The sequence below is a fragment of the Rhea americana genome, unplaced genomic scaffold (genome assembly GCF_003343005.1).
Source record: "Rhea americana isolate MKP2758 unplaced genomic scaffold, rheAme1 scaffold_88, whole genome shotgun sequence".
In the NCBI taxonomy this organism is placed as follows: Eukaryota; Metazoa; Chordata; class Aves; order Rheiformes; family Rheidae; genus Rhea; species Rhea americana.
In genome coordinates this window covers 109,636-125,445 of record NW_028187066.1, presented here as the reverse complement: position 1 = coordinate 125,445, position 15,810 = coordinate 109,636, and the positions used below count along the sequence as shown (strand labels likewise).

Below are 15,810 nucleotides of genomic sequence, written 5' to 3'. Positions count from 1 at the left end.
CCWTGCAGGTCTTCTGCCCCTTTTGCTGCACTTCTGACTCAAAGGGATGTACCGCTCTTGAGGTTGGAGGAAGTGGTGTTTGAATATTAGCCAGCTCTCCTGGACCCCCCTTAACCTATGCGATTCCACCAATTAGGTCTCTGAAGAGCCCAAAGCCTGCTCTCCTGAAGTCCAGATGTCCAAATGTAGTGGCTCAGAGACAGACATCACCCTTTCTTCCCCCTCTGCCGCAGCACTGAGAGAAACAGAAGATCCATCTGCTTCTTACTAGTAGTTGCGATGAGGAGTGGTCTAGATGAGTGTAAGTCTGAAGTCTAGGGAAAGAAGCTTCCAGAAAGAAGAAGTGGCTCTGTGGAAATAAAGGACAGATGTTCTTACTTAATGAGTCCACACATTAGATTGAAAATGTGATTTATAATATGGGTGGGCGGTATGCTAGGTTTAATCTAGTTGGCATGAACTCATATAGCTGTTTAAGATTTTAGAACCGACTAATAGTCACAGAGTACACTAAGTCCGTAAAGGGCTATTATTCCTGTTGTTAGACTGTGCTGAAATAGCTATGCCTTCATTGCTGCTGTTTACCCTAAAATAAAGTAATGCACTTAAACATTCACTTGGATATCACATGCTAGGTAATTTGTGTTTTGCTTTGTTGTTTTTTTTTTCTCTTTGGCAAGGCCAAAAAGTCAAATTGAAACCAGACTCTAGAGTATCGAGAGAAGAGTTTGGAAGGAAGTTTTACTTAGCTACATATTAGTATCACAAGTGGACTCAGGAAATAATTGCTGTGAAAGTATCAAGTGTTTGGAAGTTTGGATTTGCCTCCATCTTCTTTCTGATTCACCATCTCTGAGATGTTTCACTCTGCATCTCTCTTTTCCTTGTTAATGTTTGGCTTGAGAATCAGTAAAGCTTTGGTCTCAAGTTTTGATAGAAATTGGTTGACTAAGGAGAGAGTCTGAGTCTGGAGTTTGTACTTCATGCCTCTGTACCACAAAAAGTAGTCACACAAAATAAGACCCGAGACTGCGCTGGTGTCCGGCCAGAATGAGCAATGACAGACAGGAATCAGGGAATGAAGGAGAACTTCAAAGAAGGAGCAAATACTTGCCTTGAGGAATGCGAGGAGCCTGTGTGTGAAGTAGGCAGCAGACTTGCAAACGTACCAGTAGGACTGGAAGTGAGCCAGAATCCTGACTACTTCTGGCATCTACTTCTCTGAGATGGAAGTTTCACTTGAAATATTTATGTTTCTATCTCTTAACAGCTGTAAAGATTTTTTTTTAAAAAAAAAAAGTCGAGGTTCTGATTCAATGCCTTGCTCTGCAGTTGATTGTCTGATTGTAAGGAGTGTGCATAGTCCCATTTGTATTAGAGGATTTTTGTAAGGGGAATGTTAAACTTGAAACCATAATGACATAATTATTCATTACAGCCTGGCTAATTTTAGTAGACAAATAACTAGAAGTGGAAGAAAAAAGATACTGAAAGATCTTTTTTTTTTCTCCTCTTTTCTCCTCTTTAGGAATTACTGAGACTATTTCCTGTAGTACRTACTCCTGAAACTTGCCCGCATTCTAAAAGCCACAAAATATGAGTCGTCCAGCAGTTTCTGAGGAAGTTTATTAGTCTTGATCTTTCATTTCTATTAGCATTCATGCTTTCTTTTTGTTAAATTTTCTTCATCTCAGTGCCTTCACATCATTGTTTAGTATAAGAGCTGCAAAGGTTTTAGAGCAGAAGACTTGGAGGATTTTGGAGAAAAAAGGAAAAAAAAACGAAACAATATGTGATATGACAGTGTGTCAAGAGTCATGTGACACTGATGGGTGATCGGAAAGAATACAAGGAGCAGCAACCACGAAGATTTGGGCAAACATGACAAAGCAAGCTGTGTGCTGTAGTAGAGTGTAACTGAGACCAGCCTGTACCTGCTTAGATGGAGACAGTCATGTCTGCTTTGCCTGTGCTCTGACATGGCTGTCTGCAAGCCAGTTCTAATCTGGAAGTCATGTAAACGTGAGACCTTCCTACTAAAGATCTGTGAACTCTCGTGTCTTGGCTTAAACAGTGCTCAGTAACMTACATCTAGACCTAGCATAATGTTTATTTGCCTTATACATCCTCCTTTTAATCTCTAGCAGTAGACTCCAGTATAATCTCATTAGCCTGTATAGACGATCTAGTATACCCTGTTTGCCAGAGCTTAGTTTTTGGGGGGCAGAAGATAATGGTCTTAATTCACAATCACAGTTTTTAAAACAGAGACATGTTGCATGGAACAACTTTGAAGAACAGACTGCACAGGCACACAGCTCTCCAAATCTATAGGCAACTTCATTTTTTACCAGTTTGCTCTACCTCCAGACTCACACACGTGTTCCCTGTCTTGGTGTAAGGTAAAGCCAAGAGGTTCTCGAAAGATGGTAGATGAAAATCTGCCTGGAGCGAAGAGTGCTTGGGAAGGAAGACCAAGAATTTTGTGTTGAGGTGCCGAATAGAAGTAACAGATGGGATTTCAGGTCTTAAGCTATTTCAGAGAGAGAGCTTCCATGCTATAGGATCAAAACAATTAAATTGTATTTTAAAGCTTCCATAGCTGTTTTTCTGGGATAGAAAATACTACATATTGACGGTCTTATCAAGAGATACTTACTCATACCATCTCATATCTTAAAAATGGCTTTCTTCAGCAAATATGAAACACTGTGTTTAAATGATATTAACTAGATCCTTAACAAGATGGATGTGGAAGTTGCTGTTTTATATTTCCCCTGAGCCAAAGAAAATACAAGTCAATATGTCAGGTATGCTGTAGCGGCTGTTTATATAGAGTGAATCTTGAGATCATGTTTGATTGGGCTGTTAAAAATGTTTGCCCTAGTGGTGTGGCTGGAGTTGTCAATGCTGAGATGGAAAGCTTGTGTTTTTTCTCATACCCATAATGAAAAACTGGCATTCTGTCTTAAGCTGGTATTCACACAAGCTTATGTAAAAATGATTAGTCATTCTACATGCACTCTGTTGTTTTTGCTACAATTAGGGTGTAGGCACTTAAATAGCAAAAGGCATATATTCACTCATGTAGGTATTTTGGTGGTATTATCTGTATTCCTSATACTCCTGCTTCTTTAGCCATAACAGAGAAAGTTCTAAGGAGGTTGCAGCGTGTTGCTGTTTGTTGCATATGAAGAAAGTGAAGTGTGGTTGGTCCCGGTGTACTTCCGTGAGAACTTGATATGCTGGCTCTCCCCYTGCAAGGGGATCTCTGATTGCTGCAGTCTTCCCTGAAGGATCTGTAGAATGAAACGGGTATGATATGTGCAACTCTTACCTGAGCACAGTCATGCCACTTGGCTGGAAAGCTTTTGCACCGAAGACAAACTTAATTAGGACAAGAAAGAGGTTATTGTTTGGTTCTATCCTGATACATTAGATAGGCTTGCATTTTCAAACATGTCCTTGACTGATTTTGAAAATAACTTGGCAGTTATAAGGAAGTTGAAATAGGTTTTATTTGATTTACTTAAGTGATGATTGTAAAGAAAAAATCAAATTAGAATTAAATATTCTAATTTTAATTAAGGGTATATCTTCAAATAGAATAGTTTGGCATGTTTTCGGTACCAGATAATCTCATTTTAGCTGTGAGTTATTGAGTTTGGATTTTTTTTGACAGGAAGACTGGATTAAGAGGGAAGTATTTAAATATTTTGCATTTGAGTATCCCTCACAAATGTGGATAAGTAGARAGGTACAGTAAGTGCTTATTTGATTTTCGTTATGAGGTGGAATAGAACTTCAATGTATAGCTCTGTATCAGTGAACAAAAGTTAATTTCAGCACACAAGGTGACTCTGTCATCACCAAAAAAGAAAAACATTTTCCAAAACAAACACGCTGCCTTTTTATTTATTTTTTTTTAATTGTAACCTGGTCTGTGTCAGGTAATTTGCCAGCTAGTTTAAGTGCTAATCTGAAGGCTGTGTAAGAGTTTATTTGGTTCCATTAGGTCCAACTAAACTTTGTAATACAGGGGCTATTATCCTGCCAGTTGTAAGGAATTTCTGTTTTATGAAGCAATGCTGACACAAAGACAGCACTGTGTAAGCTGCATCCATAACTGAATACTTTCACACTGCAATTTAGGAGGCGTGCAGTTCAGGAAATTGCTGGCTTCTCCTGGAGCACACTTTTACTGCAAGGAAAATTTTATTCGTCACTCAAGTAATTGGCAGTTTTAATACCTTGTTAGTAATTACCTTATAAACAAACTAATGCATAAAGGCAGAGCTCTATGACCTGTTATCTAGCTTGTAGTCTTATTTGACCAGTGGAACTGACACATGATGGTGGTATTTTTTGTTGTTTTTTATTAAAGTAATTTGTTTGTATTTATTATAAATACTTGCAGCTAAGAGTTAAAAAAAAAAAAAAAGTGTACCTCTACCAGACAGCCTGAGGAATGAAACACAATATGGAAAAAGAGCAGCATTGGAGGGGCTGCAAGATCACTTACCCATTCCCACATGTGGTCGGAAGGGCCATTAATCTAACTTCTAGTTCAGTTTTTGTGACAGGATTTTTTATCTTGAGCAGTAGCTGTAGCGGTAACCCCCCCCTCACCACCTTTGCATACATGGGGGCTGCCTCTGCTATCCTAAATGTGTTGCTTTTTTGATCCAAAACAAGTATTTCCAATAAAGGGAAACACATTTCAGAAGCAGTGTTCTTGATATTTATACCTGAAATTGCCTTTGTCTGCAATCTCTAGAAACTGGGGAGAGTTCCTAAATTTTGATCATTCATCATACTAGGTATAGGATGCATCACCACGAGAACTGACTTGAACTTGACAAGATACAGGATCATTTAGGGTTACATTCATTTAATTAGTCATGATCTGTTTTCCCTGATGTGCCATTAGTCCCAAATGAATAGCACTGTTGACATTGCTGATGTGTGTGTGTGATTCGGTATATTATGCAAGTAGGATGGAATGGCTGCTGGATATGAACATGAAATACGATGGCTGCAAAAATGCATATTTCATTGGAAGTAGAAAAAGATGTATTGCTAGTAGTAGATGAAGATACCCTTATCTTTRAAGTGTGGCAAAGTTTTTGTTAGGGAATAGTGTGATGCCTTAGTTGAAGTTTGAGCATACGTGAAGTCCAGAGCCTCTAATGAACTCTAACAAGCATGAGTTTTATTCTTTGTTAACAAGTAATACCTGTAGGATAAAATACTAAGTCTAATTTCAAAACACAAAGAATGTCTTTCTGAGAGGGACGCAGTGTCATGCACGTCTTCTAATCTAACTCTGTTTTTATGGAAATTTAGAGTGATTTTCATGCAGTAGTTGTTTTTTTGTGTTTTTTTGTTTTTTCAATGAAGCAAAATGTCTGTCTTCTGCGATGCTAGTCTAGGTGAGGGTTTCTATTTAACCAAACTAATCTGATTTCATTGCAATACTGTGAGATGCTGATCAATACAAATACTAGATAGTAGATATTTCTACAGTTCAGAAACAGATGATTTCTTAAGAAATGCTGATACACACATCTATTTATAGCATATAGATTTATGACTTGGGATGGCTAAAAGTGAATGTTTTGCTTACAGCTATACTATATTGTATTTATTGAACAAAAAAATATTTTCAAGTAAGAGAATTAAGAACTAACTTTTGTCAGAGTGACATGTAGTTAACGTGTTTTCTCTGGAAATGACAAGTCTTCTAACTATTGTCCTTAAATTTCAGGACCAGCAACAAGATCGTCAACATCTTGTTTGAACATCTGAAACCATTTCAGAATCTGGAAACCTTGGACCTAAGCAACAATAACATTTCAGAGCTAAAAATWCCATCATTTCCTTTTTTACAGCTCAAGTATCTGTAAGTAAAGCTTGACATTGTATTTTTTCAGGTTACTTTCAAAAAACTTGTTGAGAAACTTACACGAGTAGGTGTATGTTAAGGGRCTAAGAATTTTTCAATTAGGTGCTTATATTAAATATTCCCACTTTCACCTCTTGAGTATAACGTAAATTGCTAGCTTGAATACGTCAGTTGCAATGGGATGTTTTAGTTCCTAGAAAGTAAAAATCATTATCTTGAGATGAAACAAATAAATGCATTTTTGAGAGAAATAATTATGTAACAAAATAAACTTAATTTCCTTGTGATTGGTTCCATCTTGAGTTACATAGAGTGGACTTTTTTGAATCTTCCCTTAATCCCTATTCAGTAATGCTGTAATGCCAGAGCTATACTGAGTGAAAATAAAGTAATGGGGCTGCAACATCCTATACTTTGACAGCACACTGTCTTATGCCATTAATATGCTCCTGCAGAGTAGAGCAAAATTTTGATGTTGAAATACCATTTGACTGCAGGCTGAGCTGTCAAGAGCTGTAATTAATGTGACAAATAAAATTCCATTTATCAGGAGACAGGCAGCATAAGAGCTTTGTATTTTACTACTTGGTATTAAAAATTTATTAAATAACTGTAAATTTAACCTTCTAGACATTGTTTCAACAGGTACATTAACAGTAACCGAATAACCTCCATGGAGCCTGGTACCTTTGACAATTTGTCTAGCACACTTCAAGTATTGAAACTGAACAGGAACAAAATTTCAGCAATCCCTCAAAAGATGTTTAAACTCCCGCATCTGCAGCACCTGTAAGTGCAACCTACAATTGACTAATTGTTTTCAGGTTTTCCAGTGCTTGAACTTTAGCCTTTAATTTAACAAGAGACAGAGTGAGACAGACTCAGAAACATTACTACAACCTTTACTAACTGCAGCTTTACACTGAACAAAAATAGTCTTACATATTGGTGAGTTGAGAGTAGTCTTTGTGTTAAAATTACATTTGCCCATTAAAAGGAAAAAAAAAAAGGCTGGAGAAGGGGTAACTGCCATTCTCCTGTAAGGAGACATTTGAGAAAATGCTAAGTGAAGTAAATTTATATATTTTGGAGACTAGATCAGTTTGTGTGTTTTCTGTTTTCATGGTTACAACAAATGAAGGGAAAGAATTTCTTTCAGAAAGTATGGCAAGAAGCAATATGTTCAAGTAAACAGACTTCAGTCATCTTCACTGGCACAATGTCTATAAATATTTTACTAATAAAAATAGATAAAACTGTTGAATTTGAAGGAGACTGAGAACAGTTTTTTTATTATTATTATATTTATATCTATTTGAAGAGTGCAAAAAAGTTTACAGGAGGATGGCTAGAATAGGGCTTTGTCAAATCCTTAATGATTATTTTCCCTACTGGATAGTGAAGAGTTAAAATGATAAAGCCTCTTAGGTTAACTTTGAAAGTAAAAAGTATGCGATAAAAACAGGGAAGTAGTAGAATACTTGACATATCTGGGAACAGTGACTTGTGTCCTGTACACAAATACAAGAAAAGTTTAACTCAAGCCTTAACAAGAGAKTGTGAGAACAGTTGTTCAAACCTCAAGATTCGTTAATGATCTCAGTAGACTTTCTTCTCTTCAGCTTACACTAAGATTTTAAAAGCTGATTATGTGCTTACCTACGGAAGTTCTACTGATTAACAACCAAATCTGTAGGCAGATAGTTATTTTGCAGTGAAGGCAAAACAAGTATATTTTGCCCTGAAGGAAGTATTCAGAGGAGGAGTGGAGAAGAACTACAGGCACAGCTTACTGAATGTGCTTTATGGCTTTTGCACATCCAAGCACAGGAAGGAGTAGGATAGACCATATCAGGCTACCAGAGAGGAAAGCTGAATTCTTACAAAGCTGTAAGTTTGAAAAACAAAAATTATATAAATATGGAGAGAGAAAAATTTAGCTCTGCAGTTCCCTGGGGGAAGTAAGTTTTAGAAGGAAAGAATTCTTTTTGGTTTGGCGTGGTGCAGATTGATAGATCAAAGATCTTTTTGAAGTAGCTCATTGTGCTGTGAGGACCTTCTCCTAGTACTGTCTAATCCCATCTCTGCATAATGTATATAATTGTTGTTAATAAACATAACTGCTAATTTAACAAATGGTAACTGATTTAAAATTGCTATTATAAAACCAGTTAACAGTGTTCCTTGTGCCTACATGAGGGAGGACTTCTCTTTTTAAAAGGCTGAGAAAGCTGCTTGGGGTTGGTACAGATGTTAGAGCTGAGGAGAACCAATGATAAAGTATTATGAAAAGCAAAAAAGTATAATGTATCAGTGAATGCAGCTGTCACTACAGCTTGCCCTCCAGCTATGCCTTATAACTGCTCCCTTTCAGGATACATTTGGGTCCTAGCTCTGAACTACAAGGTGTGTGTGTAGGCAATGTAGCAGCAGTAGGGAGAGTACCAAAACCACTTTAAAAAGGAAGGAATAATTCATAGCTAACTGGTTGTGGGGAATGAGGGAAGAATGTGTAAGGAATGCTTGACCCCAGWTAAAAAAAGGAGAGAGATTACCCAGTGTGGGATATTTACTTTTTGCTTGTTAACTGCTACTGAAAAATTTGTCCTTTTCTTTCTGACTAGTTATTCATTGCAGTTACTAGCCAAAATTAGTAGCTGTACTGCTGGATAAATACTAAGAACTTCCTTTTTATTTTGAGAACAGGGCTAATCATTACATTCTAAATTCTATAAATTTGAAAATCAAAAAATTACCACGTACTTGTCCTCATTATTCAAAATACCACTGCTRTAAGCACAGTTAAACATCTGTATTACAGTAATATATTTGAATTTTATTATATCTTTATGTGCGCATGGATATTTAAATAATAAATATCCATATATTTAATAATAATATATAATATTATATTAATATATTATATAATAATAATAATAATATAATATTAATATATAATAATAAATATAATAAATAAATAATTTTGGTTCTAGAGAGTGAAGAAAGGTTGTTGGCATACAGTAAACTTATTCTGCTTTAACTGTAAAATTTATTGATGCAGGGAGCTGAATCGCAACAAAATTAAAAAAATAGATGGGCTTACTTTCCAAGGACTTCCAGCTTTGAAATCATTAAAACTGCAGAGAAATGGGGTTACAAGGCTCATGGATGGTGCCTTCTGGGGATTAACCAACATGGAAGTCTTGTAAGTGTAAACTTTCATATATTCTGCAATTTGGTATAATTGCACGGAATGAACAGAATTGTGTGATAAAATTTAAAGATGTTTTTGAATTAAGTTACTTTGACATGGTTTGAAAAGCAGCAAACATTAATAGGAGAATGGTGAAAAGAGCACATTCTGAATGCATGCATATAACTGTAGAAGTGAGCAGATTCTGCAGCTGTGTAGCCAGCAGTATGAAGTTAGATGTAGATCCATAGCAAAGCATGCATTAACTGAGTTTCTGAATCTTATGTCTTTTGTCTGTTTGTTTGTGTATATGTAGGCAGCTGGACCATAACAACTTAACAGAGGTAACCAAAGGCTGGCTGTATGGCTTGCTGATGCTGCAGCAACTCCATCTCAGCCAAAATGCCATCAGCAAGATCAGTCCTGATGCCTGGGAATTTTGCCAAAAACTCAGTGAGCTGTGAGTAGCTTTTATTCTATTCCAGTTTTGAAAGCAAGGTACATGCCAAAGCATGAGCTTCTTACCACTGATCTGTGATTTTTTCATAACAAAGTTTCCAAGGTGACAACAACTTTTTGTGTATGTGAGACGGTTATATTATGTTGAAAGATGTTGAAACCAACCATGACTGCTTCATTTTGCTGTGGCAATTGTRCTAAAGCTTTCACATAGTCATTTTCAAATGAAAGAAATCATTTTGCAGTAATTTATGAATTAGGGGAAATAATACACAAGTTATATAATCAAAAATTGTGTAGTAGGTTTTCTGATAGCTGTAATGGAAAGATTTTATTTTCTCCCAACTAAAAATTCAGTTGAGCTGAACTGAGTCCTAAMCACTCCAGCATAACCATTAAAATACATTTTTCCTTGAACTTGCAGAGATTTGACGTTCAATCATTTAGCAAGGTTAGATGATTCAAGCTTTGTTGGTTTAAGCCTACTAGTTGGATTGTACATTGGAAACAACAAAGTAAACTACATTGCTGATTGTGCCTTCCGGGGACTTTCCAGTCTGCAAACTTTGTAAGTTGACAGAACTTGATTTTTAAGGTCTAACATTATAATTTTTTATTATGGAAATGTATAACTGCAAAACCTTGTGTTAAATTTCCCAGATGAGCATATGTTTTCTTTCAGTAAGACTTTTTTCCAGAGTATTTGGGAGAGGGAGGACTTTCTCTTTCTTATAAGTCTGTGTAGAAGTTTATATCTCTAGAAATTTCGTCCTTCTGTTCTTAACTATCATTTTAGCTATGTAATGGACATCACCTAAAAAGAATCACTGAGAAAAAAAAAAAAAATTGATAGATGATGGTAACTATGATACAAACTTTCAGTAGCATTATCGTGGGAAAAGCATGTGACACTAGAGGGTATCAGTGCTGCCTGCTACCTCCAGCTGTGAAGTTCTGGATCATAGTTACGTCTTAACTGAACCAAAGTTTTCCATTATGGTTGGAATAGAAGAAGTCTTAAGACTCAAGTGTTACTATRAATGCTGACGCTTTTCCTAACTGAGCAAGTGTTTTAAACATTTGAGCATTTTTTAAAAAATGTATGCCATAAGGAAAGGGTGAGAAAGAAGTAAAAGAATCTAAAAATATTTAGCTTTGTTAAAATGTTCCAATTACATATCAGTGACCCATCCGTTAACCAGATGAGTGAAATAATCAGTTTTCCTTCCAGGCTTTGAAAAGGATGTTAACATTTTATTACTAGGGTTTTACTCATATTCACACCTTGGGAATCTAACTAAAATGCAGGTCAGGGAGTCATTTGCTGCATTCATTAAGTATACAGATGAGAGATGAAGGCTGTCAAGAGAGGAAGTCAGAGACTTGTGTGAAGTGTTTGAGTTTGCAGAGTGGGAACTACACTGTTGATTCTGTTCACAAATACCTCCAATCTCATTGTGTTTCACGATAATTAAACTTACGTTGTGAATGCCCTMGGATTTAAAAATGATTCCTTTATTAGTATATCTCTGTTCCTGTAAAACATTTTGTTTTGAAGGAGCAACAATTGATCCTCTCCTTTGCTATCATTCTTCGTCTCTTACGATATTCCTGTATCTGGTTATCTTTGCAGGGTATATGTGTGTGTTTGTTTTCTAAGGATTCTTACCTTAAACTTGCTGTTCTTGTGATYTTTTTAAGTAACAGTGGAAAGAGTATCCAGTAGATAATCTTCAAGCTCTCCCAGTAAAAACTGTAATGAAATAGCTAATTGAGAAAAGCCTCTCTCAAAATAATACTACAGAACAACTACCTCAGGGATTTTTTAAATGCCAGGTGCTCTTTAAGCTGGTTCTTTTTAATGTAATGTATGTAGCTGGTTCTTTTTAATGGCTCTTGTAGTTTAATTTTGTTTTCCTATCTTTAAACAGAGATCTGAAAAACAACGAAATATCATGGACTATTGAAGATATGAACGGTGCCTTCTCTGGCCTGGATAAACTTAGGAAGCTGTGAGTATGGCTACAGTATTTGTAGCTCATCATTCCTTGAAAAATTCAGTAATGGATTTAGCTTGTACTGCAAGGTGCAAACCCAACACTTACGACACTGTATTTTTGATAGCTGAGATTCTAGATAAAATTCCATTCTGTGCTGTGAGCATTTTAAAATTCTATTCTGTAATCTCTTTGTATTATATAAAAGAAATTCCAGACTTTTCTAGTCAAACTAATCAAAAATATATTCAAATTCTAAATTTTACTAATATAGAGACTGATCTTATTCATGGAAATTTTATGGAGACTTTACAAAGAATAAGGGTTTCGCATAATAGGAAGTAATGGTAAGTTTATTGGCAAATATTATGAAGGCCTASTGCCAGGGATAGTCTTTGATAAAGTAATGCAGCATGCAGTAGAAGTGCGTTCATTGTAGTGAAAAGATGACATTTTCAAATGCATATCTATGAAATAAAAAGATGCTTATGTTTATGTATTCAGAATAATCYGTATCACTGAACTGTGCACATTAAACACCTTTGAAAATCATTCTGTAATCTAGCAACTGAAGTGGAATAAATGGGTATATTTTAGAGATGTGATATTTTAGTGTAGTGGGGAAGGCTGAATGGTGAACATTAGTCACAGTTCAGAAATAAATGTCAAAAATGCAGTGTTTGCTATTTTCTTCCTAGGTCCAGAAATGCCCCATTTCATTACATCTGTTTTGCATTGTGTATTTGTATTTTTCAGGATACTACAAGGAAACAGGATTAGATCCATTACAAAGAAAGCGTTTTCTGGTTTGGATGCGCTTGAACACCTGTAAGTAGTAGAAATTCACATTTAATCCAACAATGGAAAAAGTGAATTTTGATACTAACTAAAACAAGAAAAGGACTAACAAGCTTTACTCATGACTGTTTGAGTGGGACACACCCTGGCTGATGTAGCGTTCTTAAAGAGGTTCTTTCATTTTGGAGTTATGCTGAATATGAATTTTGGATTTAAAGTGGAAAGTTTATAGCGTTCTTAATATATATAATAACTATTTAATACTGTTTCATTGATTACTGAGCTAGGGGATCCTTTGTATATCACTAATGTAAGAAACTATTGTTTGAGTCTTCATATTAAATGTATCAAGTTAATAAATTATTCTTTCCTCCTCTAATATTTTTTTCTTTTCCCCTAGAGATCTAAGTGACAATGCAATCATGTCAGTTCAGGGAAATGCTTTTTTGCAAATGAAGAAACTTAAAGAACTGTAAGTTTCTTTCTAAATATATCACTTCAAATGTATATCCATATATTTGTTGTATATGTGTGTTTRCATGGTGTTTTATGTATGTTTACCTATATGTGTGTGTACATGCACATTTATTTACTTATTTATAAAAACCTTGATGCAGGCRTAAATTCTCTTTGTAATATCTCTGAAGTCACATAATAAAGAGATGTCAGTGTTTTTTTCATGTGATGACTTTATTTAAGCGCGATAGTGCAGGATGGGAGGTGTTCATTTTCTRCTACATTTGGTATCTAGAATCCTCAGTTTAAATTGGCTGATCCTAAATACATAAAAGATAAAGGAGACGTTGATGTAATATGAGCAGTGCTATAACTGAGCTACAGCTTACTAGACCAGTGAAATACAGTACCGTAATTCTTTTGTAAAGACCTGGATGTCAGTGCTTATAATTGGGTCCTTCTATCCTGCAGTAGCAAAGGGGCAGATTGTCAAAGAAGTCGTGAAGCGGTCACCAGGAAGAATGTATTCTTTTAGWGGGTTTCTTGTTTTTTTGTCCTTTTATCCTCTTCCTCGGTTGATCAATACATTAGATTTTAGAACTAAATTTTACTGAAGGGGAAAACACCGTCATTGTTCACTGTGTTTTGAGCACAGCTCATTCCTTCTTTTGCCTGTATTTCATTTCTCGCCTATTCATATCAGCCTTTCCTAGTCTGCTCTATTGTATAATTTAGCAGCAAGCTAAAGAGTAATAAAAGATGCTATTGTCATTATGAGTAGAAACTACGTGGAGCTAGTCTAGAGCTTTTTAATTGTATTCTCCAGATTTCTGTCCTTGGTCACCCAAGCAGTTGGTTATCTACTTCATCTTATGGTTGGATGCCATAGAGAAAGCAACGATCAGCCTTCCAAATTTGGTTCATTCAAAGATTTCAGTTTAACATCATCTTTATCTTTTGCCTAGCCCGTTTCTGTAGAAGGCAGCAGCCATGCTCCTGCCCATAGCCAGATACTGCCTGCTTTTCCTCTTCCTTGAGTTGGATGTGGTGGTGTTGCTTGATTRGTTTGCTGAAATTGCTTAGCCAGCCTTGAGACAAACGCTAAGTTTAGCRCAAGAGAGAGCAGTGGGAGCACAGAGCTGATGAATAGCAACTCAACATTTTGGGGATTGTTGTGCTTCCTCTGAAACACSTGGTAGACATCGGTTATAGCTGATGAAGATGTAGAAAAGTGTTGGGAAATACTCTTCCAGAGTTCAGTATAAATTCCCATCTAGTCACTTAATTCAAAGGCCCTATTATCTGAAAATAGTATGAGAAATAATGCATCAGGGTAGCTAAAAGTGCTTGGTCTCTCTGTCTTCTAAAAATAACAAGAATGCCCTTCGCACTTCAGTAAAAGATGATCTGTTTCATCTAGGTGTGAAAAAGTGAGTTGGCATCTACAGGTCTTATCTATGAGCTTCTTTTCTTTTTGTGCTAATTGATATATCTTCAATTATGACTAGATGGTTATCTCCCTGGATCCAGTATTTTTGCTTTTCCTCCAAGAACAGATAATATTGCAAACTTCAAACAGGGGAGTTTCATTATTTAATCTAGTTTTGGATTAAAACTCAGAATCACTATAAAAAACTGAGAACTCTTCCTACTTCAACTCCTGATTCAGTGTGCTTTACCAAACATCCTATTTTTCCCTCACGTTTTTTCTGCACATTTTTTTCTCTCTCTATGAATGTAGTTACTCACAAAAGTTAAGTAAGCTTGCAATTATTTCTGCACTTGTTGCAGTAGCGCTGACTATTGCTTATCTTCCTGTCCCCCCTTTTTAAATACCTTCCCCAATATAAATTTGGACTGAAGTGCGAATGAGGGAGTGAAATTGTCTCGACATTTTTTTTATGCAAAGCTTTAGCTCTAGAGCTCCTCCCTTTTGGGCTCTTCTCCTAAGTGCCCATTCTGCGTGTCCCAGTGCTGTTTGCCATTTTGTTATCTAATGCAGTACAAAGCCAGACGGCTGCTTGGACTCATAGAAATAGCAGAAACTGAGAGTAAAGATTAAAGATTTCTGCTCTGTAAAATTTAGAAGTTCTGACAATGGTGTCCTCACATGTGTGCTAAGTAACGCTGGTTTCTTTCTCTAGTAATTTATTTATTTAAGTTAAAATTTAACTTTATATTATTGACTTGTAGTGCTTGTGTGGATCTGTATTACAAACAGAAAAGCAAGCAAACCAGCGTTTAATGTGTAATTGCTTTCTCTTAGGCACTTAAACACATCGAGTCTCTTGTGTGACTGCCAGCTAAAATGGCTACCACAGTGGGTGTCGGAGAACAACTTTGAGAGCTTTGTAAATGCCAGTTGTGCCCATCCTCAGCTTCTAAAAGGCAGAAGCATTTTTGCCATCAGCCTGGATGGGTTTGTCTGTGGTGAGTATAGCCACTATTCCTTATTCCATAGAACAAATTTTGCTGAATGGATTGGTTTTGTAGTGTTTTCTTTTGTATGTTTTGGTTTCTCTAACAAAATGGAGAGGATTTAATATTTATTAACATTTGCTTCTCTGTTCCCAAACTTTGATGTAGAAGCTTGTGGTTTCACAGAAGATGGGGAATGACATTTCCTTGATTCTTATTTCTTGTACATCTTACATAGTGCACAACATGGTGTGCAGAGAAAGCTCAGCAGTTCTTGGTGGAAAATGTATATACTTCTATATTTAAAATATGAATATTGTTTAGATAACTATAATTTTTAAAGAAAATATATTTTGGCAAACTTAAGCCATTTTTGTTTTTTATTATTTATAAATTACTTTCATACTTCGTAAGAGTTGAGATCTTCCAAGGCTGAGAAAATATGAAGGTAAAATAGCCGTGCTGGCCTCAGCTCTGTCCTTCTTTTACGTGTACTTGTTGTTTACTTTAAAAATGATTGGGAACACATAAGTTATTGTCTATTTTACTTAAACTGTATTTTAAAACATAAAATTTCCACAGTT

At 35.9% G+C, this 15,810-nt stretch overlaps 1 protein-coding gene across 1 annotated transcript in view; it reads left to right on the top strand.

Moving 5' to 3' along the window:
* LRIG3 (leucine rich repeats and immunoglobulin like domains 3) overlaps positions 1–15,810 on the top strand; it is a gene marked incomplete at its 5' end in the record, with an annotated part of 45,548 nt that overhangs the window by 18,726 nt on the left and 11,012 nt on the right. The window contains 9 exons of the mRNA XM_085323825.1: positions 5,768–5,902; positions 6,551–6,694; positions 8,967–9,110; positions 9,415–9,558; positions 9,982–10,125; positions 11,489–11,569; positions 12,311–12,382; positions 12,753–12,824; positions 15,075–15,238. Of these exons, the coding sequence (XP_085179951.1) occupies positions 5,768–5,902; positions 6,551–6,694; positions 8,967–9,110; positions 9,415–9,558; positions 9,982–10,125; positions 11,489–11,569; positions 12,311–12,382; positions 12,753–12,824; positions 15,075–15,238 (1,100 nt within the window). The remainder of the gene's footprint in view (positions 1–5,767; positions 5,903–6,550; positions 6,695–8,966; positions 9,111–9,414; positions 9,559–9,981; positions 10,126–11,488; positions 11,570–12,310; positions 12,383–12,752; positions 12,825–15,074; positions 15,239–15,810) is intronic.